The sequence below is a fragment of the Heterocephalus glaber genome, unplaced genomic scaffold (genome assembly GCF_053883595.1).
Source record: "Heterocephalus glaber isolate CG9 unplaced genomic scaffold, H.glaber_assembly_v1.0 deba00001719, whole genome shotgun sequence".
NCBI classification, from domain to species: domain Eukaryota; kingdom Metazoa; phylum Chordata; class Mammalia; order Rodentia; family Bathyergidae; genus Heterocephalus; species Heterocephalus glaber.
Window position 1 is genome coordinate 8,421,123 of NW_028258432.1, and position 25,138 is coordinate 8,446,260.

General features: G+C 39.4%; 3 protein-coding genes across 6 annotated transcripts in view; 2 read left to right on the plus strand and 1 right to left on the minus strand.

Annotated features, from left to right (window-relative positions):
* Positions 1-19,846, minus strand: part of Lnx2 (ligand of numb-protein X 2) — an 87,198-nt gene extending 67,352 nt beyond the window's left edge. For 2 of the 3 annotated variants that reach the window (XM_087199431.1, XM_004854811.4), the window contains exon 1: positions 19,506-19,845. The gene's annotated coding sequence lies outside the window, so the exon portion shown is untranslated. Of the gene's footprint in view, positions 1-19,505 lie in introns of all 3 variants that reach the window. The other variant, XM_087199432.1, reaches the window with a different exon arrangement.
* Positions 19,847-20,544: 698 nt separating this feature from the next.
* Positions 20,545-25,138, plus strand: part of LOC147821746 (protein POLR1D-like) — a 63,572-nt gene continuing 58,978 nt past the window's right edge. Inside the window, exon 1 of the mRNA XM_087199434.1 lies at positions 20,545-20,677. The gene's annotated coding sequence lies outside the window, so the exon portion shown is untranslated. The remainder of the gene's footprint in view (positions 20,678-25,138) is intronic.
* On the plus strand, positions 20,549-22,425 carry Polr1d (RNA polymerase I and III subunit D). Of its 2 annotated transcripts, none has more exons than XM_013075858.3 (3): positions 20,549-20,677; positions 21,001-21,055; positions 21,911-22,425. In XM_013075858.3, exons 2-3 carry the CDS (start codon positions 21,030-21,032, stop codon positions 22,284-22,286), a joined length of 402 nt encoding a protein of 133 aa, XP_012931312.2. In that variant the 5' UTR covers positions 20,549-20,677; positions 21,001-21,029; the 3' UTR covers positions 22,287-22,425. The 2 variants fall into 2 exon arrangements, with proteins under 2 accessions (XP_012931312.2, XP_087055559.1); XM_087199433.1 differs by having other exon boundaries at positions 20,661-20,791.

Here is a 25,138-nt window from a genome sequence, read left to right on the forward strand (position 1 = left end):
TCTGGATTAGCTCATAAAAGCAGCGAAACTGTCCTAGAAATAAGAGCAAATCACTCATGGCTATATTATGGCCATTTTCATTAGGGTATGCTTATGTAATTGATGCTATTATAGAACTCAGCAGGTGACTGTTCAAATTAGTAAACTGCCATCTGCAGATGACAAAGAAATAGTAACAGTAGCAGGATACAAAAACCACTAGCAGTGCTTTGACAGGTAAACAGCTTTATGGTGAAATCTCTCTTTTTATGAGGTTACCTGTCCATAACAGGACAGGAGAAAGCCAGCCTAACAACTATTTTTAAATTTTTCTACACAAATGCCTACAATGGGGCACTAAATTGTAAGAAATGCCTCCTAACTAGCCTACTGTCCTTACACCTTTACTTACAATGGTAAATTTTAATTCAGTAAAGAAAAATGGCTACAATTAATGTATTACTCTGCACCAAAGCAGATATCCAACTGGAATTTTAACACATACACCTTATTAGTATTATTCCACAAAAACACTAATTTGTTTTTCTAACATTTTCTGAAAAGTTTCCCTTACTTAAAAAAATGTATTTATGTAAAAAACACCTAGTGCCAATTACCACATACTTTCCATGCTGTGCTATGGTACACTCTCAGACAAGGGGAGCAGGCAAGCTGCAGAGCTGCAAGCAGGCAGAGGATCAGCAGCAGTACACAGTTCGATGCTCCTTGCTGATGAGTATGCTACCCGGGTGACCCAAACCTATGTGTGTTCTGTACAATAAACTTTCTCAACCTTGGGCTCTTTGGCTTTTATTTCCTGTTCTAGATAAAAGTTTGACCCAAAATGACTACAAAAGGTATGCATGCAATAATGCCAAAAACAAAGGATAAGAATCTAAGTAACAGCTTTATTGTACAAGCTGAATGAAGCACCTTCCAGGAAACGGTAAAGCATAAGAAGTAGAGGTTAATGAGGGATTAGTAGAAGTCCTTTGATTCTCTAAAGAGCATCATAAATTTCACTAATCCTAATTCTACTGTAGCTTTAAAAGGCTGTCCACTACTATTAAGGAGAAGCAAAAACAAACTATGGACAAAGAGATGGTATATATTTAGTAGAAGGAATTACACATCTTTCTTTCCATTCCTTGTCTACAAGTACATCATAACAAAACAATCTCACTGAGTTCTTTAGAAGAATTATCTATAAATATCTCTTACCAAGAGATATTACCAAGTTCTATCATTTAACTTTTTTTTTTGGTACCAGAGATCAAACTCGGGACCTTGCGCTTGCAAGGCAAGCGGCAGAACCACTGAGCTAAATCCCCAGCCCCTTAACTATTTTTATAACATAGTGAAAAATTCTATTTTTCCACAAATTACACTTCAGAAAAGAAAAAGAAACCTATGGCTCAAAGGGTTGATACAATGTTCAGCTGTTAAGTCTTTTTTGTTGCAACCTCCTCTTATGCTTTAGCTTATACTGCCATTTTTCATGGAATTAATGGGGGAAAATACTGCCTTTTCCAAAAACTCCAGACAAAATAAGTACACAGAACTACAGGTACACATCTCAATAGGCATTATTACAAAAAGGGTCTGATAAAACTACAGAGTCCTTACTGACAGTGGACTGTCAGGGATGCATACTTTTTTTAGATATCAGTCTTTCAAAGAATCAGTTCTCTACAACTTCCTTAACCTCACAAATATTTTACCACTTCAGCTGAAGACCACTAACCAGAGCTAAACATTTAGCCTGAAGCAATAAGTAAAGAAGAGACCTGTTTCTTTAGATTTAATAGAAAGCAGAGATGGCAGGCAGGCAGTGATAGACATGGCAAGTTTCCCCTTTTAGGCTTTAAAAATAAAACCAAAGTTTCTATAAAGCCATTTGACTGCATTGTAACTAAACATTCCCACCCAGTTTCTTCTAGGAAATCACAATTATAGTCTTTTACACTTGGAACCTACTCTTCAGTGGCCACATATGTGGGTTAAACTAAAATGATCTTCGAAGCCCTTTTCAGCAAGAAGAGAAAAACTATTAAGATTCTATCAAAACTTAATTTTTATAAAAGCCCCAAGGATAAAGAGCAAGGTGGCTTTTAGATCAAATAGCTCTGGTTGCCAATCATAGATAGCTACTTTACTTTGTCCAAAAGTTCTTAAATGAAACATACTGACCTCATAGAACTGCTGTGACAATTAACTGCTAAACAAAACTTACAGCTCCTAGCTGAGTGACAGCTACAGAGTACTCATGCAAATGGTAGTTACTATAATTATTAATATAATGATCAAAATAGCTGTTGTACAATTCTTTGCACTTCTATTTCACAAGGGAAAGGAAGGCAATGTAAAACTGAAAATGTCAAAAGCTTCTATGGTGATACTCATAAGTCACTGACAATTTACCTTTTTCCCCTTCAGATTGGACATCGTATTCTAATGGAATTCACGGAAAAGACTACTTTCGTCCCTCCCCTTTTTATATGAACAAAATAGATGCTCTCAACAGTTCTAAATGCCTATTACAAACATTAATACTGAAGTTACAATATGCAGAATTGATGAACATTGCAAAATGCACCAAGACATCTTCAACTGGCAAGCACCAGCGCTAAGCAAGTAACTTTTAATTCAGTACCATTTATACTACAATATTCCCTAGTAACCAAGCCTTTTAGCAGAACTTAGAGTACTAAAAGGTATTCTTCCATGGTTGCACTTTATTTGCTAGATCAAAGGAACATAGTAAAAGTCCCATTCTCTTTTGAGTTATCAGAAAGATGATTAAATTAATTTTAATTATATTCAGCATTTTGTTTAAAAAGAAGTAAGCAAGTCAGGTGTGGTGGCACATGCCTGTAATCCCAGCACCTGTGAGGCTGAGAGGCAGGATGATTGCTACAAGTTCAAGGCCAGCCTAAACTACACAGCAAGACTTTGTCTCAAAAAATAAATAAATAAATAAAAATAAAAATAAGTAAACAAGGTCATAATTTATTTTTAAAAAGTTCAAATAAACATTTTGTCCATGGTATCTAACAGAAAACTCACGGCAACATTTGCATGACATAACACTTTTTTAAAGTCATATAATTCAGGTGAGATCAGGAAATTCAAGTGACCAAGCTAAATTCCAAAAGGACTAGGATTTAAAACAAAATTTGAGCAAATTTAAGTCAAAGTACAGAATATGTGTTTCAAAATCTATATATCAAAATCTATATTTGGGCAGCAGGGAGGAAAAAAATCTATATACCAATATATACACATGAGATTTTATACACAAAATATGACTACCAAATATTAAAAAAAAATCAAGGAGAACAGGGTGGCTAGGGTCAATGGGTAGGCACGAGGCTTGGTTTTTATTGTTTCCATATGTATGGACTGCTTTTTATGTGAGTAGAAATATACTACGGCAGGAGCAAGAAAGCGTGCATAAAAGGCAACAAAGAAAAGCAGGAAGTAGAAAGCAGCTGAACTTGGTTCTTGTACCCATGATTGAAAATAAAAAGCAAAGCAAACAAACAGGACATCTACATTAAAAATAAGAACAATTTTAAAAAGTACTAAAAACACAGCAGTACACCCAAAACATCCGTTCTTCATTGCTTCCTATGTGTTCCAAAAATAAATAAGTAAACCACAAGCCTAAATATTATATTTATCTGCAAAGTTACTTCCTACACATAAAAACGGAATAAATGCAGTTACTGCTTGCAGTTAGGAATCTTTTTGCAAGAAACACAAAGTTTACACTGGTTCTATTACAAATATCCATTGCTGTAACATATTTCTGAGAGTCATTCAAAAGACAGCTGTAATCACACTAGCACAGATGTAGAGAAATTTCTGTTTTCTTATATTTACTTCCACCACTGCTGCTTAAGGGAAATCTACTACTGCATTGTTTGTTTCTAAAAATGTACTAGTACGTCAGCTGACGAGTCACGGTTCACATTCCAAATTCTTATGTACCAAAGAAAGCAAAACGCGAAAGTCTTAAACATCAACTGTAAATACTGTCTAGTAAGTTACAAATTAAAATTTTTATGGGACAACACAGATGAACTTTTAAGATGTGAAAAAATTCAAAATAAAACCACAAATTCCACAACTGACAAAATTATTTTCCCTCTCATAATAACTGGTAGTGTTATTTTTCTTAATTCAGAATATAGGAATGTAAAATACTCCTGAGACACAGATTCAAACTCAGTTTACACAAACTAAACAAACTCCCAGCTTCATGAAAAAGCCAAATTATCTGAGAAAAGATTTTTCCCAGATGTCTTTCTTCTCCTTTTAATCTCTTCCTGCTTCGGCTATTTAGCCACTTTGCTAAGTAGGGAATCTCCAGGAAAGGGCATGGAAGGGTAAGATGACACTGGTGGTGCCAGGGATGTAGCTAGGTGATAGAACCCTTGCCTAGCATGCACACAGCCCTGGGTTCAACCCCCAGCTCTGTATTCTTAGTTGAATTCTTTGGCTAGAATGTATATATATATATATATTGGGGGGGGGGTACCAGGGATTGAACTCGGGACCTTGCGTTTGGGAGGCAGGCAGCAGAACCACTGAGCTAAATCCCTGGCCCGACCAGCTCTGTATTCTTGTTGGCATACTGGTTAAAAGTTTTTTGGGAAGAGGACAAACTAATAATTAGCTGAAAGCAAATGTGGAGACCATCTGTAAATTTCAGTCTCTATCGTAGCAGATGGCTCAGATCTAACTTGTTCAGATATAACCACATCATCTCATTTTCTTCCCAAAATCTGTCATTATCTTTTTCATTAATTTGCTTACATTTTATGTTTATAATAACATACTCTTGCCCCCCAGCATAAAAACTCCAAAACAAGGTTCCCACTTATCTTACTCATTGTGATATCCCTGCCAGGTCTTGGCATATAAGAGGCATTCCATAAACAACCAACGACCTAAAAAGATATATATTCATGTACTTGGCCATCTTAGGACCTGCACAAGCATGAAATTTGTTTTCATTTCTGACTATTCTTTATCTACAATGAATAATAAAATTTTGTCTGACTTTACCATAAGACTTTCTGTGCTTAAATCTTACCACTGTATCATGAGTAAATCATTTAAATATTACTTAATGGTCTACTTTGCTTTCCATCAGCATACGCTTTTATTACTTCAGGTGAACTGAAACCAAAGAAAAAGACACTATGGGTACTTTCCCACATTTAAAAGACTAAAACCATAAGAAGGAACTTTATAACAAATTAACATTTTATAAGGAAAAAAGTTAATGCAATAAATATTAGTTGAAAGTTGACTGTGATATTTAAGAGAATTCTGATTTTACCATTATATTTAGTCCATTTTTTGTTGCTACAACAAAATAACTAAGGTATGCTACTTTTATACAGAAAAGGTTCACTTAGCTCACAATCCTGGAGATTCAAGGGCATGGTGCCAGCACTGGCTTGGCTCTAGTGAGGACCTCATTATGGATGGCAGGTGTACATGAAAGAGAGAGTCATATCTTGAAAACAGGAAGCCAGAGAGGCTATTCAATGGTCAAGCTCAGGCTTTATGTCCACATGGTGTCTTGAGATCTCACTCCAGGAGACCAGCATTTATTTCAAAGGCTTGCCTCCAACTGACCTAAGGCTCTCCCATTAGGCCCCTCCTCTTAAAGGTCTCAGTAGCTCTCTCAGCATCACATTAGGACCATGCTTCCAAGACATGAACTCTTGGGTGATACATTAAACCATATCAGAGCCATAGCACCATCCTGTATTCATATTAAATGGATTCGTTAAAATTTTTTTTAAATCCTTTTGATAAATAGCTCCCATACTATTAAAAAAATTCTAATTCACAAAATAATCTTGAAAGCTTCCAGAATGTTATTATATTCCTCAAAGGCAGAAAAGTCATTTAAATGTGCTGATACATGTACTCCACATACCTGGAAAAAGAGTAGGCCAGAATCTCAAAAGTATTATGTCTATGTTTAACAAAATCTGAAATTAGTCTACTGAAGTATCAATTAATGTTTCTCATCTATAATGAAAGTATAAAGCCTAAAATTAGAGAAATAAATGGAGTTAATAAATATTTCATATAGAAATTAATTGACAGGGATACTTTTGCTAGGGATACTTTTGAAATTTATTAAATAGTCCCCACAGAATGGTTTTAAAAGGAGACATAGGAACCACTGACCAGAGGCATACATACTTAAGAGAAGCACAAGAAGCAACCAAATGCACTCTGATCCCTGGCTTTTTCTCACTGATTTTATGTCTTAGTGTCTGCCAAACCTAGACTACTGATTGTTTCTATATTGGTATCTCACAACTAAGAAACAAAAAAGACAGAAATTTACAATAGAATATATAATTAAACACCATTTGAGAGCTGTGTCCTAACCCAATCACTGACATCAACTGCCCCCTCATTAAAAATATTCCATTTATTTCATAAATTTCCCTCGTTTCCCTAAGACCTCAGAAACATATTTTGTTTGAATCTTTATCTTACAAAAATTGATTCATAATAAAAACCTCCAATTCCCAGAAGATGGGAAAACTTTCATGACCCTAGATTTGAGGATTTCTTAGATATGACCACAAGCTAAAACAAAGAGAGCATCAAACTCCACATGTAAGGACATAGTCAACAGAGTGAAAAAGTAATGATAGAATGGGAGAAAATATTTGCAAATCATGTATCTGATAAGGGGTTAATATCTGGAATGCATAAAGAACTCCAATGACTCAAAAAGAAAGCAAATAAATTCATTTTTAGAAGGACAACCCACAATGCAGAGAAAAGAAGAAAACAATCTAGACTCTCCTTGGATCTCTTGGCTCAGGGAAGGGAACCGGGTTCCCCAGAAGCAAGGTAAGCACTCAGGGCTGGGAGATCCAGGGAGCAATAGCAGTGAAGCCCACAACCTGTGCAAACTGCAAAAACAGTGAGGGGTTTTGCTCTGAAGGGACTCCTTCCACACAGCAGGCAACAGCTGGAGAGGAATTCAAGAGTGAGAACCCACCAATATTGCCAGGGAGTGCTTGATCAGGTGCCACTTTGGGAAGAGGTTGATTATTTAAATCTGGGACTCTGAACAACTGAAAAACAACTTCCACTTCAGTGTTACCCTCCCAGTAACTGGATGAGAGACAGTCACAGGAAATACATGGGGGTAAGACATCCTCTGTGAAGTTTAAGCTCAGGCTGAGGACACCGGCCTCATCTTCCATGGTAAGAAGCCAGGCCTAGCTTGAGTTATGCTCAAAAACAGCTGGGTCTAGGGGCTGGGGATTTAGCTCAGTGGTTGCGCCACCTGCCTTGCAAGCATAAGGACCCGAGTTCAATCCCTGATACAAAAAAAAAAAAAAAAAAAAAAAAAAAAATACTGCAGTCCACTCCTGTAGAACTAGGTGCTGGGCCAATTACACTGCAACACCCCGGCCCCCCACCCCCCAATATTAACAGAGGTGGCTGGATCTTGGGACAGAGGCAAATGTTACAGTTAGCTGTGCTCTGAGTGCATGACTGAAAAGCAGCCTAACTAAAGACATTTCCAAAGAAGCAACTCAGTCTTCCCATTATAAGTGACCCCATACCTAAGCACAAAACAAAACAAACAAAAAACAATGGAAACAGGAGAACACAAGGCAACAAAATGCCTCCTCAAACTCCCAACTCCCCCAAAGTCAATCCATGAGTCACTGAGGGAAAGGAAAGCAATAGCTACACAATCAAATTATTTGAAGGGCTAACAAAGGAGATTTAAAAACAGATCAATGAGGTGCTCAGCAGGCTCACAGAAAATATAACCAAACAGATACTGGAAGTAATAAAACTATCAGGGAGATTACAGAAAACATGAATAAGACAGCTCAGCTAAACAACAATTACCAATTTAGCCAAGAATTAAGAGTCCATAAAAAGATTCCAAACAAAAATCCAGGAGATTAAAAATTATATTAAAACCATGAGAAGCAGGGCCGGGGATTTAGCTCAGTGGTTTCGCTGCCTGCTGCTCAAGTGCCCGAGTTCAATCCCCAGTACCAAAAAAAAAAAAAGTATGGGAAGCAGAAATGACCAATATGAGGACAGAATATTAGACTTAGAAGATAGGATGCTCTCAAAGACCAATTATTCAGATACCTTAAAAAAAAGAGCATTAAAAATGGATCCATGAGCTGACAGATGACACAAATATGCCTAATCTAAGATTAAATGGAATAAAAAAATCAGAAGACAGCACAAATGGCATAAAAGAAAACTTTCTAAATGTTGGGAAAGAATTAAACATACAGATACATAAGGCATATAATATACATACATATATATATATATATATATATACCCCCAAATAGCCACGATCAAAAGAGAACCTTTCCATGTCACATCATAGTCAAAATAGCACAAGTCCAACATACGGACAGAATCTTAAAAGCTGTTATAGAAAAGCAATGAATCCCTTATAAAGGTAAACCCATTAGAATTATAGCAGACTTTTCAACACAACCTTAATGGCCAGGGCAGCTTGCAGTGACGTGTTTCAAGCCCTCAAAAACAACAACTTCCAACCCAGGTTTATATATCCTGCAAAACTTTCTCTCACAATTAATGGAGAAATAGGATATTTCCATGACAAAGAGCACCTCAAGCTATTCATGGCTACCAAACCAGCACTATAAAAAAATCTCAAGGATATCTTAGCGACAAAGAAGAGGCTGGGAACGTAGCTCAGTGGCACAGTGTGTGCTTGGCAAGTACAAGGCCCTGAGTTTGATTTCTGATACCAAAAAAAAGAAAAAAAAAGAAAAGAAAGAAAGAAGCCATCAATGTAAAACAAACAAACAAAACCAAACCTAAAAGCAAAACTAATAGAATGAATACAAGAGGCAGGATGAGCAGTTAAGCAGAAAGGTGGGGAGGGAGGAGGTAAGCAATAGGAAAACAGTTCTATGACAGAAATAAGTCAATACCTTTCAGTAATAACTCTGAACATGAATGATTTCAGTTCCCCAACCAAAAGTCACAGATTAGCAGACTGGATCAAGGAACAAAACCTAAGAATATGTAGTATACAAGAAAGACATTTAATCTAAAAGTGAACACATAATTTAAAAATCAATGGATGGAAAACAATATTTGATGCAAGAGGATCCCAGAAAAAAGCAGGAGTAGCTATTCCAATTTCAGACAAAGTAGATTTCAAGCCAAAACTGATCAGAAGAGGCAAAGGATTAAAGGAACAATTTAACAGAAGAGTTAACAATTATAAAAATATATGCATCAAATACAGACCTACCCAACTTCATAAAACACAACTGGACATAAAAAATCAGATAAACACCAACACAATTATAATGGTGAACCTCAATATCCCACTGTCAAAAGTAGATCAACTAGACACAAAAATCAACAGATATATTAGAGTTGACTCAAACCTTCAAATAAATGAACTTAATAGATAGCTATAGTGTTCCACCCAACAACAACAGAATACACATTTTTCTGGGCAGCACATAGGACTTTCTTCAAAACAGACTACATGCTAGCCCATAATATAGCACACATAAATAAATGCAAAAGAATCAAAATTATCCTATGTATAGTATCAGATCATAGTGCAATGAAACTAGAAATCAATGGTCAAAAAAACCACAGAAATTATGCAAACACATGGAAATGAAACTATATCTTCTTCAATAAACAGTGGTTTATAAAAGAAATCAAGGAAGAAATTAGTTACTGGAATGAAATGATAATGCCAGTACAGCATATTGGAATCTATGGTACTCAATGAAAGCAGTACTAAGGGGGATGTTTACACTTGGAAATGCCTACATTAGAAAAAGAGCAAAACCAAATAAATAACCTAATGATACACCTCAAGGTCCTGGAAAAATAAGAACAAACCAAATCCAAAGCTAGTACAAGGCAGGAAATAATAAAAATTAGAGCAAGAGCAGAAATTAATGAAATTGGCATAAAAAAATACAAAGAATCAATGAACTGAAGAGAGGCTTCTTTGAAAGAATAAACAAAGCAGACAAACCCCTACTCCAGCAACTGCAAACCTTTTAGAGCTTTCAATAATAACAAACAGCCCACTGGAGCACATGTGCCATAGGTTCACTGCCACTGCCTTGGCCAATCTTACTAAGAAAAAAGGAAAGAAAAGACCAATGTCAATGATATTAGAAGTGAAAAGGTAAAATCAAAACAGATTCTGCTGAAATCCAGAAGATTATCAGTAAATATTTTGAGAGCATGTACTCCAAAAAAATGGAGAATTCAGAAGAAATGCATAGATTCCTACATACATATGAACTACCAAAGCTAAACTAAAACAATAAAAACCATGAATAATCCAGTATCTGGCAACGAGATTAAAGAAGTAATAACAATGATAATAATAATAATAATAATAATAATAATAATAAAAACTATGACCTAAGAAAAGCCAGGTACTGATGGATTCACTCTTGAATTCTACAAGAAATTCAGGGACGATCTAACATCAATTGTCTTCAAACTCTAAAGGATTCGAAAGGGAAGGAGTACTCTCAAAATCACTATGGGAAACTAGCATTACTCTATTTCCAAAACCAGCAAAAGACTCAACCAAAAAAGGGAACTACAAGCCAATCTCTTTAATGAACATTGATGCAAAAATCCTCAGTAAGATACTGGCCAATAGGATGCAACAAATCATTAAAAAGATCAACCAAGTACGATTCATTCTACTTGATGGTTTTACCCATGCAAATCAGTAAATGTAATATACCAGCTAAACAGCAGCAAGGACAAAAATCATCAGATCAATTCAATTGATACTGAAAGCCTTTGACAGAATCCTACTTCCTTTCAAGATAAAAACCCTGAAGCAAACAGGTACAGAAGGACTTTATCTCAATCTGATAAAAGTTATTTATGATAAATCAATGGCCAACCTCATATTAAATGGGGAGAAGCTGAAAGCTTTCCCTCTAAAATCAGGAATTAGACAAGGATGTTCACTATCACCACTACTGTTCTCAAAAACATACTTCTCAAAACATTAGCCAGAGCAATTAAGCAAGAGAAAGAAATAAAAGGGATATGTATAGGAAAAAACTAGTCAAATTGTCACTATTTGCAGATGATGATCCTCTACATAGACGATCCAAAAAATTCCACTGAAAGCCTCCCAGAATTAACCCAAGTCAGTATCACAGCAGGATACAAAGTCAACACGCAAAAACCAATAGCATTCCTGTACACAAATGACAAACTCATCAAGACAGACATTAGGGAAACAATACTTTTCACAATAGCATCAAGAAAAATTAAATATCTAGAAATTAACCCAACCAAGGAAGTGAACGACCTGTACAATGAAAATCACAGTGCTCTGAAAAAGGAGATCAAAGAGGATATTAAAAAAATGGAAAGATATCTCCTGTTCCTGGATAGGCAGAATCAATATACTCCAAATGGCCATCCTTCCAAAACTGATACACAGATTTAATGTGATCCCAATCCATATACCAATAGCATTCCTCACAGAACTAGAGAAAACAATTCTAAATTCATATGGAACCAGAAGAGACCTAGAATAGCAAAAGCAATCCTGGGCAATAAGAGCAAAGCAGGAGGCATCATAATTCTGGACTTCAATCTATAATACATAAAACTCATGGTATTGGCAAAAAAAAAGCATGTGGTTCAATGCAACAGAATACAGGATGGAGAAACAACTCCAAGCACATTCAGTCACCCGATCTTTAACAAATGGGCAAAAACTGGAGGAATGATAGCTTCTTTAACAAATGGTGCTGGGTGGGAAAACTGGTTATCCACATGCAGAAGACAGAATCTGAACCAATAACACTCACCATGTACAAACTAAAACCAAATGGATCAATGACCTAAATATTAAAATAGAAACATTTCATCTGCTGGAAGATAAAATGGGTAAAACTCTTGAAAATATAGGTGTAGGCAAAACTTTCTGAACAGAATCACAATGGCACAAGAAATAGCATCAAGAATCAATAAATATGATCATACTCAATTGAAAAGCTTCTGCACAGCAAGAGAAACAATCAATAGAGTGAAGAGACAACCTGCAAAATAGGAAAAACCTGTTTCTAGCTATTCTTTTGACACAGGACTGATATCTAGAATATATTAAAAACTCAAAAATTAGACCCCCCAAATAAAAGACCCTATCAAAAATAGGAAACTGAAATGAGCACACACAACTCAGAATAAGAAATACAAATGGCCAATAAACGAAATGTGTAACATCTCTATCCACTAGAGAAATGAAAATTAAAACAACACTGAGATTTCATCTAACACCAGAAAAATGGTTATCATCAAGAAATCAGATAACAACAAAAGCTGGCAAGGCTGGGGGGGGGGGCTTGTGTATTCCTGTTGGAAATATAAACTATTACAACTATTAAGGAAATCAGAATGGAGATTCTTGAAAAAACTAAAGGAAGAAATTCCATTCAATTCAGCTATTCCCCTCCTAGGTATCTTCCCAGAAGACTCAGTCATCATATTACAGTGATACATATATACTCATATTTATGGCACTATAATTCACAATAACTAAATCTTGGAAACAGACTACAGGCCCATTAACTGATGGAAGGATTTTAAAAATGTGATTTTTTTATACAATGGAGTACTGCTCTGTCATAAAGAAGGATAAACTCCAGTCATTTGTACGACAATAGATGTACCTTGAGACCATAATGTTAAGTGGAATAAATCAGACATACAAGGTTAGATATCACACGGTTTCTTTTATATGGGAAACCCAAAATATAAAGAGCAATTAAGAATAATAGGAAAAGAGATGGCAGGAAGAGGAAATGAGGATGGGGTAAAAAAAATGCAATTAAGAGGGAAGGCAAGAGGATGTAAAAAGAATTAAGATTTGTTATGCACATGTACCAGCTCTTCATGATGAATGTAATCATTATGTACTGCAAACATGAATACAAACAAAAATAAAGTATTTTTTTAAAATTTTAAGCTTGTTATGCAATAAGAATAGTAACTAGAGGGAAATGTGGGGTTAATGGAGCTGCTTCATAAAATTAAGACTGGAACATATTTACAGGCTAGTGGGAAAAAGCGAGCCAGACAAAAGAGATTGAATACAAAACAGGGAAGTTAATCCATGAAATTTCTCCTCAGAGCTGAAAGGATAGGACTGAGAGCCATGTTAAGTCCTTTCAACAGACCAAAGACTCCCTTAGAGAAATTGGGGAGAGGACAGACAAAAAACAAAGTAATCACAGATTACCTCAATTTTCTCCATGAAGTCACCAGATCACATGCAGACTACAGAAGAGGTAGTAGTTAGGCAAAAGTTTATGATAGATGAAGGTATGCAAGAATCTACAACTGAAGAACAAAATCACCATCAGGACCGAAAGATACACATGATTGGGTCCTGCCTGTTTTCCTGGCTTCATCCCCTGTCATTCTCCAGCTTTCTAGTACCCACTTTCTCCCCTTCCCTCAAAGTACCACTAACCTTGAAATTCTTCCTTTAGGGAAGGTTTACTTGTGCCAACACCCACTCTTTCACATAGCCCTTCAAAGCCAACTTCCTAAGAGAAGGCTTCAGCGACGCCCCCCTCCTCAGAGACAAGGTGAGTGAGCCTTACCATAACCATAGATGACACCCTGTGCTGGTGCTATTCAACTGAACTATCGGTGTGAGCCACACATGTCATTTTAGATGTCCTGGTAGCCATGTTTTTGAAAGAAACAAGTGAATGATTTTTAATATTTTATTTAAGTCAATAATCTAAAATGTTACCAATAAGTAATCAATATAAAATGTATTAATGAGATTTTTATGGTTTTTTGCTAGTAAGTCTTCAAAATCTGATGTGTATTTTACACTTACTGTATTTCTCAGTGAGGAGTAGCCACATTTCAAAATCTCATAGCCACATGTGGCTAGTAACCACACTGCTAAACAGCACAACCCTATGCAATCTCTTCAAATTGTTTATGACAGTTTATAATTGTGATGTGTGCTTATTATTTGATGAATGCCTGTCTTACTACCCTCCCCCAGTGTCTTAACCCCTGCCCTCCGGTCAGTGTCAGAGCGCTGAATAGCTGCCAAGCTGAGTGAGGGAAATGGGGAAGCTGCTGAGAGACAATTTCATGCCCTGGTAAAATGCAACGTAGGTTAAGAAGCAGGGCAAATCTGAACCGGGCTGTTATCTGGCGGGTCCAGCAAAAAGCCAAGTTCAAGAGAGGTACCAGTAATAGCATATTCAAGGTGCTTAATTAGGGGTTCCAAACCAGATGGGGAAGACTGCAAGTCTAATAGATATTAATGCAAGAGAAGGGGAGGTGGAATAGAACAAAGGGCTTGGCAAACTCTGTGACAATGAAGGCCACTCTACCATGAAGTGTTGATGTGAAAGAGCTGGAAGATCGGTTGAGAACAGGCTATAGAAATTTACAGATATATTAGAGCCTAATGTGGAAAATTAGGGGAAGCAACAAGATACCAAATGAATGTTAATATAGTTGAAGTGAAGATCACCAGAGTTGAGGAGCCAAGGAACTAGTAGGCAAGGTTATTAGTCACCCTGCTTTGAATGATTAACTCTACGACTAAATATCTTTGAAGATTTTAAGTTCTCCAAGGCTAGAGACTATCTTTTGGGTTGCACACAGATCAATGTTGATCACGTGATGTATGCTTAGGTATATATTGAATTAAATAAAAAAGCAAAACTCAAACAAAATTATGTAGAGGAAAATTGACAAGAGCCACAATATTGAAATATTTAAGTGAGGTGTGGTGGCACATTCCTGTAATCCCAGCACCATGGGAGCAAGAAGCAGGAAGACTGCATGTTTAAGTCCAGCCTAGACAATTTACTTTGTAAGACCTTGTCTCACAATAAAAAAAAAAAAAGGAAAAAACTAAAAATAAAAAGGGCTGAGAATGTAGCTCAGTGCAGATTCTGAATTCAATCTCTAGTACCATACACACATATATACACGGAAGATTTAAGTTAAAGGCTCTAATTTATTTGTTCAGTAATTGTTTATGTCATTTGATTGATTTAATTCTTTATAAGAATTCTTATCAATTAAAGTTTAACTGAAGACTAGCAACCAAAATTCCAGTTGGGGGAGGAAGATAAAAATATTTCCCAGGCTTACCTCACTTTTATCTATAAAACATAGTCAACAAAGCATTTGAAATCTTTATTATAGCCAAGTACAACTTATTTTATATAAGATACAGGGTCTCAAAACTTGATTATAAATACTTTTAACAATGGCCCACTTTGGAACACTTTGCCATTTAAAGAAAACTCTAGGATCACTCTTTTGATAAAGAAAATTTAAAACTTCATTTGTTTTACATATGAAGGCAATAACTTTCTAAGTGGATATACAATAACTTTTCTAGTATAGTGCTTGCTATTGCCTATTCTCTGCATTTGTTTCTATTTCTCATTTCTCCTACCCAGCCTCATATAAAGAAAAAAACATTTTTTCCCTCATTTTTAATTTCTCCACCGAAGGATACTGACTGCCAGAAGTAAGTCCTAAATCTTCAGACTGGGAAGATAAAGGTTAAACTATGCTTAAACCTTATCTACCCACATTTCTGTCTTAGCTTTCCAGCTATCCTTATCAAGACTGCAGGGACTCTGCCCTGTAGTTTCGCTAATCATCCAAAGAGGACAAATTTATGACACAGCTGTTGTCAGTTTACTTCTGAGCCAAGCTATATCCCTGTATAAGTCCATTCCTCCTTAGCACATCCCACAATTATGGCAGTAAAATGTAGGGGGAGGAGAGAATTAGGCAAATAAATATAGCATCTGGCACTAAAACAGTTGAATCATGATAGCCATCAATTCTATTATAGTCCCTGCATCTTCTTAGAAGTACATGAAGTACTTTAAGCTTCTAGCTAGATCAATTTTCTCTTTTGTTTTCCCTGAGACCAATTATTGTTCCAAATATTTGAAGAAGTCTGAGGGCCAAGACATACCGAAGCCAATAAATCCAACTCATTCATTTATGCAAACATTAATATTTATTTTCTTAGGTATTTTTGGATTCTGCAGTGAGAAAAACAGATCTGTGCTCTTGGAAGCAAATACTCTAAAAGGATCTATGACTCTTGGTTCTCGGCAATCATCCTATCTGGGCTGGAAGTATAGCTCAGTAGTAGAATCTTGTCCAGCATCTTCAAAGTCCTGTGTTAAAAGCCCTCCAACACCGGACTAGCTCACTAATATCATCATCACTAAAGGAATAACTATATTTTTTGAGCACTTGGAATGTACTGGAAAAAAAAATCATAGTAACTAGAGGACAGTTTATTATTTTATCATGAGCATTTTTAAAAATCCCTCTTCATGTCTTGTTAGGCTTACAGCCATTTTTTTTCTGAACTCACTCAACCAAAAAAAAAAAAAAAACCTTTTATAAACCATAGATTTTTCTACTGATTAGTACTTTCTGAAGAAAAGAAACATATGACAGGAAAACTAAAGATTTGTCTTATAAAACTCCCAGGCCCTTTAATTGGTTTGATTTAGGCCTGTCCAAGTCTTCTACAACTACAATTCTATATGCAAATAATACACATAATTTCTTCAGCCAACACTGCTTCCTAAACAGAGTGAGATACATGAAATGAGACTTCTGATCCCCCTAGGAACTTTGCTAGGTTTGGATATGGAAAGGTAGGTCTGGAGTGAACTGTGGCAAAAAGAATCTGTACAATAAAAAGTATTTGGATGGAGGTGATTCAGAAAGGACAGTAACAGGAGGAAGAGAGTAGAACAGAGGCAACATGATTGTAGAAACCTCTGGTGTTCAATGTCAATACTCTTGCCATCATTACACTACAAAGCGATCTCTTCCCTCTAAATCTTCTATAAAGCTTGCCTCCCCCACAAAGGCTTTATGTGAACATCATTCCCTTCTCTTATCCTTTTCTAGCTTCTCTCAGATACATCTATCCAACAACTGCATCAAAAACATCTCAACCATTCATGTAGCACCTCATTGAGTTGGTCCCAAAAAGAACTTAGCATCTTCCCTCCTCTATCTCTAGCATCAATTGTTTCTAACTAGTCCTTCTCATAGCCTCCAACACCGCACTAGCTCACTAATGTCATCATCACTAAAGGAACAACTAATATTTACTGAGCACTTGGAATGTACCAAGTATTGTGCCAAGGACATTCATTACATGCATAATTTCACTGGATCCTCAAACCCTACTAAACAGGTACTATGACAATTTCTCAAATATTAGGAAATCAAATTCAGTCAGGATAGTAATTCCATGGCTAATAAAGCTAGAATTCAACCCCTGTTCTGACTCCACAGCCAATTTAACCAGTGTACGCCCACACCCCAAGACAGAATCCTATCTAGTCACTTATCTAGGCCAGTTTCCTAGTCATACCTCCTTAAGAGCCAAATCACCTTTGTACACCTTCACCTAGAATGACAACTATCACTGCCTAAGTCCTTACTATCTACCAAAGCAATTTTCTAAAAAATATGCATTTTTTTTTCAAGTTTTATTCTCCCAACACCAGATGAAGAGTCTAAGAAACAATGAATGAGGTTACCTGCTGAGTGAGAACATGATTCCAACCCAGATGATCTGGAGAATCCTTCAGCATAAAACCCTTACATTGTAAAAGTCTCCTATTTTGTCTCTCTACCCCCAAATGTGGAGCTCCACTATCCTCTTTCTGGAATGCAAATATTATCATGACAGTCTCCTATTTAAAATTAGCAGCTCTGTTATCACTTAAGTCCAAATTTCATAACATGGTATACAAAATCATTTTTCTGCTCAAGTCAATTCAATAAATATTTGAGTGCTCTCTGCCGGAAGGGCAAAGTACTAAGTACTTTGAAATGAATAACACATCAGCCCCTCACTTTGACTTCAACCCCAGACACTATATCCTTCAGCCAGACTTCATAATGCAACACCCTAAAGATATATGCGTTTGCAATGGACCTGGTAAAAATCCCACATTTGAAGAGTGCCTATATGAAGCCTTCTCTAACAAACTCTAGGTAAAAGCGCCCTTTTAAGTTCTCACAGCACTTTGCTCAAATTACTTTGAAGTAATTAGTGGAACCAAGCTTTTGTAAGTGACTCTCCAGCGACTCTGGAAATGGCCCTTGCTTGCCATCAATCCTGGAATGCAGTGAACACTTTATGATTAGCTAAATGTATAAATAATGAGCAATTTCAAACACAAGGAGAGGAAAAGATACAGAAATAAGAATGTCACCACACAAGCAAGCTGAATTAAAAGTACTGTTATTCTACTGTGCTTCCAATTTGTCCCACATTTTAACTCCTATGGGAAAACTCACATGGTGGGTAAAATTTGGACAAGCTAAAAGGCAAAACTTTATTATTCCTGGCTCAACAAAGCTTTGACAGGCCAAACAGGATACTAGATCCCCATCCCCCTTTCCTTTTACTGCCAAAGTCCTCTTTCCAAAGGGATGTGGGGGTGGAAATCTATAAAATGGAATTGATTTACTGAGATCCAACTTCATCGGCGTTGTCACAGTACATGCAACAGAAAAATCAAAATCTGTCCTGGGAAGAAGGCCAATTTCCAAGTAAGTACTGCTGCTACAGGAATGTGAAATTCTTAAAGCGAAGGCAGTTCCAATAAACCGAAGCTCACAACTGTTTCCTCCTTCTGCACTTCTACTGCTTTTCACTCGGGTTGTTTCTTGATTTCTGTGATTTAGAAATAAGAAGCCAGACAATGAAGCCCATGCAGTCAAAAACGTCTGGATCTATAATCTTAAATGTAAACGGAAGTATTACAAGAAACTACATATAAGTCAAAAGTCTCTTCCTAAAAGGTGGCATAAGGCTTTGAAAAGCGAGTGCTGTTATTTCCTCAGGGGTGCTTTGTGTGCAACTGCTTCCAAATCAAGACCCATATCTTGAAATTGGCCTCGGGCAGAGGTAAATCTCTCACTGTATCCAGCCTGCAGGGAAAGGTGAGCACACACAGGCAACAGGCGTGGAGGGAGGGCTGTCTTCTCTGCCCTTCCCAGGGAAACAACACCGAACGCGAGGGTTGCTAGTGCCACTCTCCGGACAACAAACACAAAATAAAAGAACCCATCTCTACCTCTTTCCTTCCTTAAAAAGCAACGACGCAGAGATCTGCACCCCGGGGACCGAAACCACCAACTGCTTACAGCCCCCCCACCCCCCACCCCGGAGCCTGCCCCGCAGCGGGTATCGCGCTCCGGGCAGCTTCTCCACAGCTCTGCAACCGGCTCCACGCTGCGCCCGCAGCCTGGGCTGGCAAGGGGAGCCCGGAGGTCGGCGGCTCTCGGCGGGCGGCGGCGCTAGCCCACACTCCGCCGCCGCCCGCACCTGAGGCGGCTGCCCGGAACGGGCGGAGGGCGCGGAGCGAAGCGGGCAGGGCAAAGTTACTCACGGGAAAGCCCAGCCGCCCGGGGCAAGCACAGGCTCCTGGCACCTCAGCCTAGCGCCAACTCCCGCTCTCCGCGGACCGCTGAAGGAGAGCCAGGAGCCAGGCGGGCTCCGCTTTGCCGGGGCTCACCACCGCCACAGCCCCGCCGCCGCCGCCGCCAATTTCCTGGCAAGAAGCAAACTCCGGCCAAGACTTCACTTCTCAACCGCCCCTGCTGTCTTCCCGGGGGGCAAACTCCCGAGCCCAGTGGCCCAACCCGACACGCACCTGGGCCAATCGGCGGCGGCGAAGGGTGGGAGAGGGGCGGGCAAGAGGCCGGCCTCACCTATCCGAGAGCTCAGAGGGCGGGCCAGGACGGGCCGTCGCTCCCAGGTTAGAGTGAGCCCACTCCGCCCCTCGCTGCCTGCCCTCCCCCACCCGCTCTGGGCTGTCCCCACCGCTCGCCTGATTCCCCTGCAGGAGACGCCGGAGAAGTCTCGTCGCGCACTCGTGGTCGCCTCTAGGAGTGTGGAACAGCTGGGCTGGGAGGGAACGTCTCAGGCTGGGTGGGGGAGGAGAACAGGTGGCGCAGGAAACCAGCAGTGTAGGTGTGTTGGGCGGGAGGATAGCGAGGCCGGGCCGGGACTGGCCGGGGTCAGGCGAGTGGAGAAGGGCGATCGCAGAGGAGGGAACACGTGAAGGCTCGGGACTGGAGCCAGGCGCGCTGAGGCGCCCGGGAACAAATGAGACCACCGGCCCCCGGTGAGGTGCAAGCGGCCAAAGGGGTAAGGGAAAGAAAGTCCACAGCGGGGGAGACGCACTCCAAGGAGTGGGGAGTATCCTAGGAAAGAAAGTGGTGGGGAAGTTTGGGAGTTTCTCCCCATCTTGCAGTCTCCCCACAAGACTTGTGTCCTTGGACCCACTTGAGATGTGCAGCTGCGAGAACCCAGTGAGATAAATACCGTCTTAATTAAACTCTAGTGTTGTGTTATGAAATTCATTTCTTCGCACGTTATCCCCTCCTTTTTTGAGGCGATTTAATCAAATACTGCCTAACCCAGGCATCCCTCGAAAGACCCGTGAAGACGAGGCTCCTGGAAAAGGCCAGTCCAGAACAGCTCCGTCCCCCAAGGAGTCTGGCTGCAAGTCCGAAAAAGGCCTGACCCTGGCCCTGAGAAGGGCAGTGACTAGATCAGGTGAGGCCCCGCTCCAGTCGCCGTCACCAGGGGAAGTCACCGAGGCTGCGCTCGGCGCACGCAAGCCTGGCCGGGCCTCGGGTGGGGCCCAGGTGTGGCACGCTGCCGCTGCAGGTGAGTTTATGGACAGCTCCAGGTGAGAGCGCAGTCGCGCGACCCCGCCTCGCTCGGGGGCGGAGCCAGGGGTGGGGCCTCGAAACCCCGCTCCTCCTCCGGGCCTGGCGGCGCCATTGCGGCTCCGCCCCGCTTCTTCCGTCGGTAGTTCCTTCCTGCTTCGCTCGCGCGTTTCGCGGTATGGGACAGATCCTCCGTTCCGCCAACAGCGCCTAAGGATCCCGAAAGCTGCCCCGCGATGGAAGAAGACCAGGAGCTGGAGAGGTAACGGCGGAGACGGTTGAAGGGGGGGGAGGGTTTAGGCTGCGCCGGGCCAGGGGAGCGGGTGGCCGAGGGGCACGAGGCCGGGCCTAGCAGCAGGGGCCTGACTGGGAGCCTTGAGAGGAGGGGAGGAGAGGATAGGTGACCGGGGCCTGTTTGGAAGAGGGACAGAGGAGACGTGGATGTGTTTACATGGAAAACAAGTTGGGAGACCAGAGTCAAGTCCCAGACTGGCCCCCCCACCCCGTTAGAATTGCACCGTGTGAAGTCACGACCAGGCCCCTGTGCCTGAGGGTTGGTTCTGGCGTGTGGAGTCAGGCCTAAGACCCTGTAACTACTGCTCTCCATCTTCTCTGTGCAGACTGCTCTTAAAGCTCTAAGTGTTTTCTCTCTCCTGCTAGACTCGTTTCACACCCCCAACTTCCTACTTTCCTTACCTCTTGCAAATGGAAGCCATAGTTGGGCCTGCACGTTGATTAGTCTGCAGTTTCTATTTTTATACTAAAGCAAGGTGGTTTTCCATGCCTTTCAAATCCCTTTTCATCTTGCAGCAGGCCCCACCCTAATCCTGTTCCTTTCTGGTGACTACCAAAACAGTATTTTTGTATACATTTAAGTTTGTGTTTTTCTAAGAAGACTCCTGCTGTGGGAATGTGGATGGTTAAGTGGAGTAAGGAGAAACTGGAGGCAATAAGTGACTTATGGGTAAAAGTTATGGAGACAAGAAAATGAGAGGGTAATAGTTCTGTGTGACTGGGGTGGATTAATGTGTTGGAATTGCAGTATAGTAAATGGAAAAAAGCTAGTCACAAAACAATATTCAGTATGATCTCATTTTTATAAAAAATATGTGTGTAGAAAAATATCTGGATTGAAGACCTCAATGGCTGAAGGCGAGAGGAAGACAGCCTTGGAAATGGTCCAGGCAGCTGGAACAGATAGACACTGTGTGACATTTGTATTGCACGAGGAGGACCATACCCTAGGAAATGCTCTCCGGTACATGATCATGAAGAATCCAGAAGTGGAATTTTGTGGTTACACTACGACTCATCCTTCAGAGAGCAAAATTAATTTGCGCGTTCAGACTCGAGGCGCTCTTCCAGCTGTTGAGCCATTTCAGAGAGGCCTGAGTGAGCTCATGAATGTCTGCCAACATGTGCTTGACAAGTTTGAGGCCAGCATAAAGGACTATAATGAGCAAAAAGCAAGCAGAAGTGAATCCACATTCTAGTACCTTATGCAGGATACAAGGATTATAGCATGCTCTATCCTTTAGCAAAATGTGGTTCTAGCTCTTGACCCATTACAACTATTGGAATCCCAGCAAAAACATGTATATTCATCTAATAAATTCCCTGTTTTTAAATTTCTTTGAGTGGTTTCTATTCCTTGCAACCAAATGATTTTCAATGATCCCCCCCCCCCAGCTCTTAATTGAGCCAACATTAAAATTGAGGAAACTATAAAGAAATCAGGGGCCTAGAAGGACTTTGATCATGGGAATTGAAAAGAATATCATTCCCGTCTGGTAAGGGTTATGGAGAAAAGGGAAAATGCACTAGAAGATGACCTAGTAGATTGGAGTTTAGAAAAGAAGGAGAAGAAAGAAAGATTGGGATGAAAGAAAGATTGACCTCTTGGTAGATTGTTTAGTAATAGAAAATCCTTTCCAGTGATTGGATTGGGCAAGGGTGAGGAATAATTTCAAAGAGCTGTTAGATTCAGGTTTTGTAGGAGTTCTAGGTGGTATCAAGCTCCATCTTGGTAGCATTAATAGGATAAATACCAGTTTACTGCTTAAATTCCAAGACACTAATAAAATATTTAGTCATGACCTGAGTAAGCCAAGAGACTTTATTCTATAAGAGAAAAAGCTGAGATGACCAGATTACATTTTCAGTTGTTATGTGGATGTCTTAAATATAGCCTAGGGTTTCATAGAAGAAGCTTTTGGAAGATTGAAGTATTAGTGAATCACATCCAAGAGAGCCATCTTACTTATCTCTTCAACCTAGTCTCACAACTATCCTATCCTAACATGGCTCTTAATTCACTCTAAATATCTGTCCTTAAATCCAAACACCTTATCCCAAGTACTCTGTACTTAGGAGCCTTTATTCATGCTATTCTCTCTTTCTGGTGCAGTCTTAAGGCAAAGCAATTGTCAGACTCCCCAACCTAGTTTGGTTACATTTGTGTGCTCTCATTACACTCTTTTGTGTCTTTGACCTTGATATTTAGTATGCTGTTAGTATGACTTACACTGTCTATCCACTATACCAACTTGCTCATCAACCAGGGATTTAGTTCAGTGGTTCTGCTGCCTGCCTCGCAAGTGCAAGGATCCAAGTTCAATCCCCAGGACCAAAAAAAAAACAACCAACTTGCTCATCAATGTAAACCACAAGTATTGGACTCTTAGTAAATACTGGGTGAATGTAGGTAGTTATGACATGTAGTCTTTTGGTCACCCAAAACAACCTCTTCTAGCCTTCCACAAAACCTATATTCCTATACGCAGTCAACTTCTTTTAAAGACATTTCTGTATTTATTCAGTATTTGTTTGATACTAGGCCTTAATGAATAGATATGTTAGTGAATGAGGTACAATAGGTCCAGGTCTCATAGAGGGGGAACAGCATTAGAACAGTTGTAATTCTGTGAAAGAACCAAATATAGGGTCAAGATAGAAAACATGGAAGGAATCTGCTTAAGGCACAGAAATTAGGGAAGGTCTTTCCAGAGGTTACAAGAAGAAAAGGAGTAGGGTGTGCAATATGGGGTGAAAACACATTCTGGGGGAATAACATGTGCAAAGGTCTAGAAGCAGAAAACTAGTGATTTGAATTAAAAGTATTGGAAAAAAAAAAAAGGGCATGTTTGTAGCATAATAGGCAAGGAGAAGGGCCTGATCTTTGGATTCAATAGGATGAAGAACTGGGGTGTTAAGGAGATTGAATTCTAAGTACAATGGGAATGACATATTAATTACTTTATGTGGAGAGAGGTGAATTACGGGACATCCAGAGTAGAAACAGACAGACAAACCACAGTTAAAGTGGCCTGGAAGAGTGATAAGCTAATGATAAGGAAAAGAGGGTGGATTTGAGTTCGTATTTTAGAACTATGTAAATTGGATTTGAATTGATAGACCTCAGGAGTTGGGTATTGAAGGTGACACAACATAATTCCTACCTATATTTGAGGGTCAGTTCCTGAAATGAAGTGTAAAGGGTAAAATAGGGTGGAAAGTGGAAAAGGTAATAGGAGTCAAAGTTCCATTTGGACATCATAGGTAGTGTGTGAGATGTGGGCCACAGAAGAGGTAGATCTAAGCTGGAAATGAACTTTGTGAGTCCTTGCCATAAGATGATAGAAATCTGTTAAATTGGAGAGTGACAAGCAGGCTAAGAATCAAGGGCTGGGCAACCTCACTATTAAAAGTAATTTGGTGAGATAGTAGGAAAGTTTGCAGAAGGTAAAATTGTAGACATCAAGCTTTTCAATGGGAAGAATGAAGAGTTAGGCACCAAAAAACTGTCAGTTGGAGTGCCTGAGAAGAGAAAAATTTAACGCATATTGTGCAGAGAAGTGGCTTAGAGTTTGGCAATAAAGAAGATACACAAGGACATTAGAAAGGCAGGTTTAGGTTGGAGCAGGAGTAAGGAAAGATGAAAGTCATGTGGTAAGGATGCAGAATATTCTCCTAGAGTGATGAAGATTCTAGAAAGCTAATATCAGTGTAGGGGCATTAGCACTTGAAGATGTAAGGAAGCCCAAAAGGAGTTAGTGGAAAAGGATCAAAAATTTGTTGCCTCTTCTAAAAATTACCTATGTAGGAATAGTAAATAGGATTATATATATGAAGTTTAATTCTTCTGAACTAAGACTTGTCAAGAGATGTAAACAAAGTTCCATTAGTGAGCATAGAGGTATAAGACCATGGTAGTACTGAAATAATTAGTACATGCATCATTTGTGACCACCACCACATCTCATGGCTTAATTGCACATAGTTTATTGTCAATGATCATGATTTAGTGTAGGGTGGCCATAAATAATGGTTTTCATACAACACACCT

Excerpts from the sequence above, each read along its gene's own strand:
- Polr1d (XM_013075858.3), top strand. The coding sequence starts at position 21,030 with ATGGAAGAAGACCAGGAGCTGGAGAG. Across the intron at positions 21,056-21,910 it reads GAAGACCAGGAGCTGGAGAG|AAAAATATCTGGATTGAAGA; the intron begins GTAACGGCGGAG and ends ATATGTGTGTAG.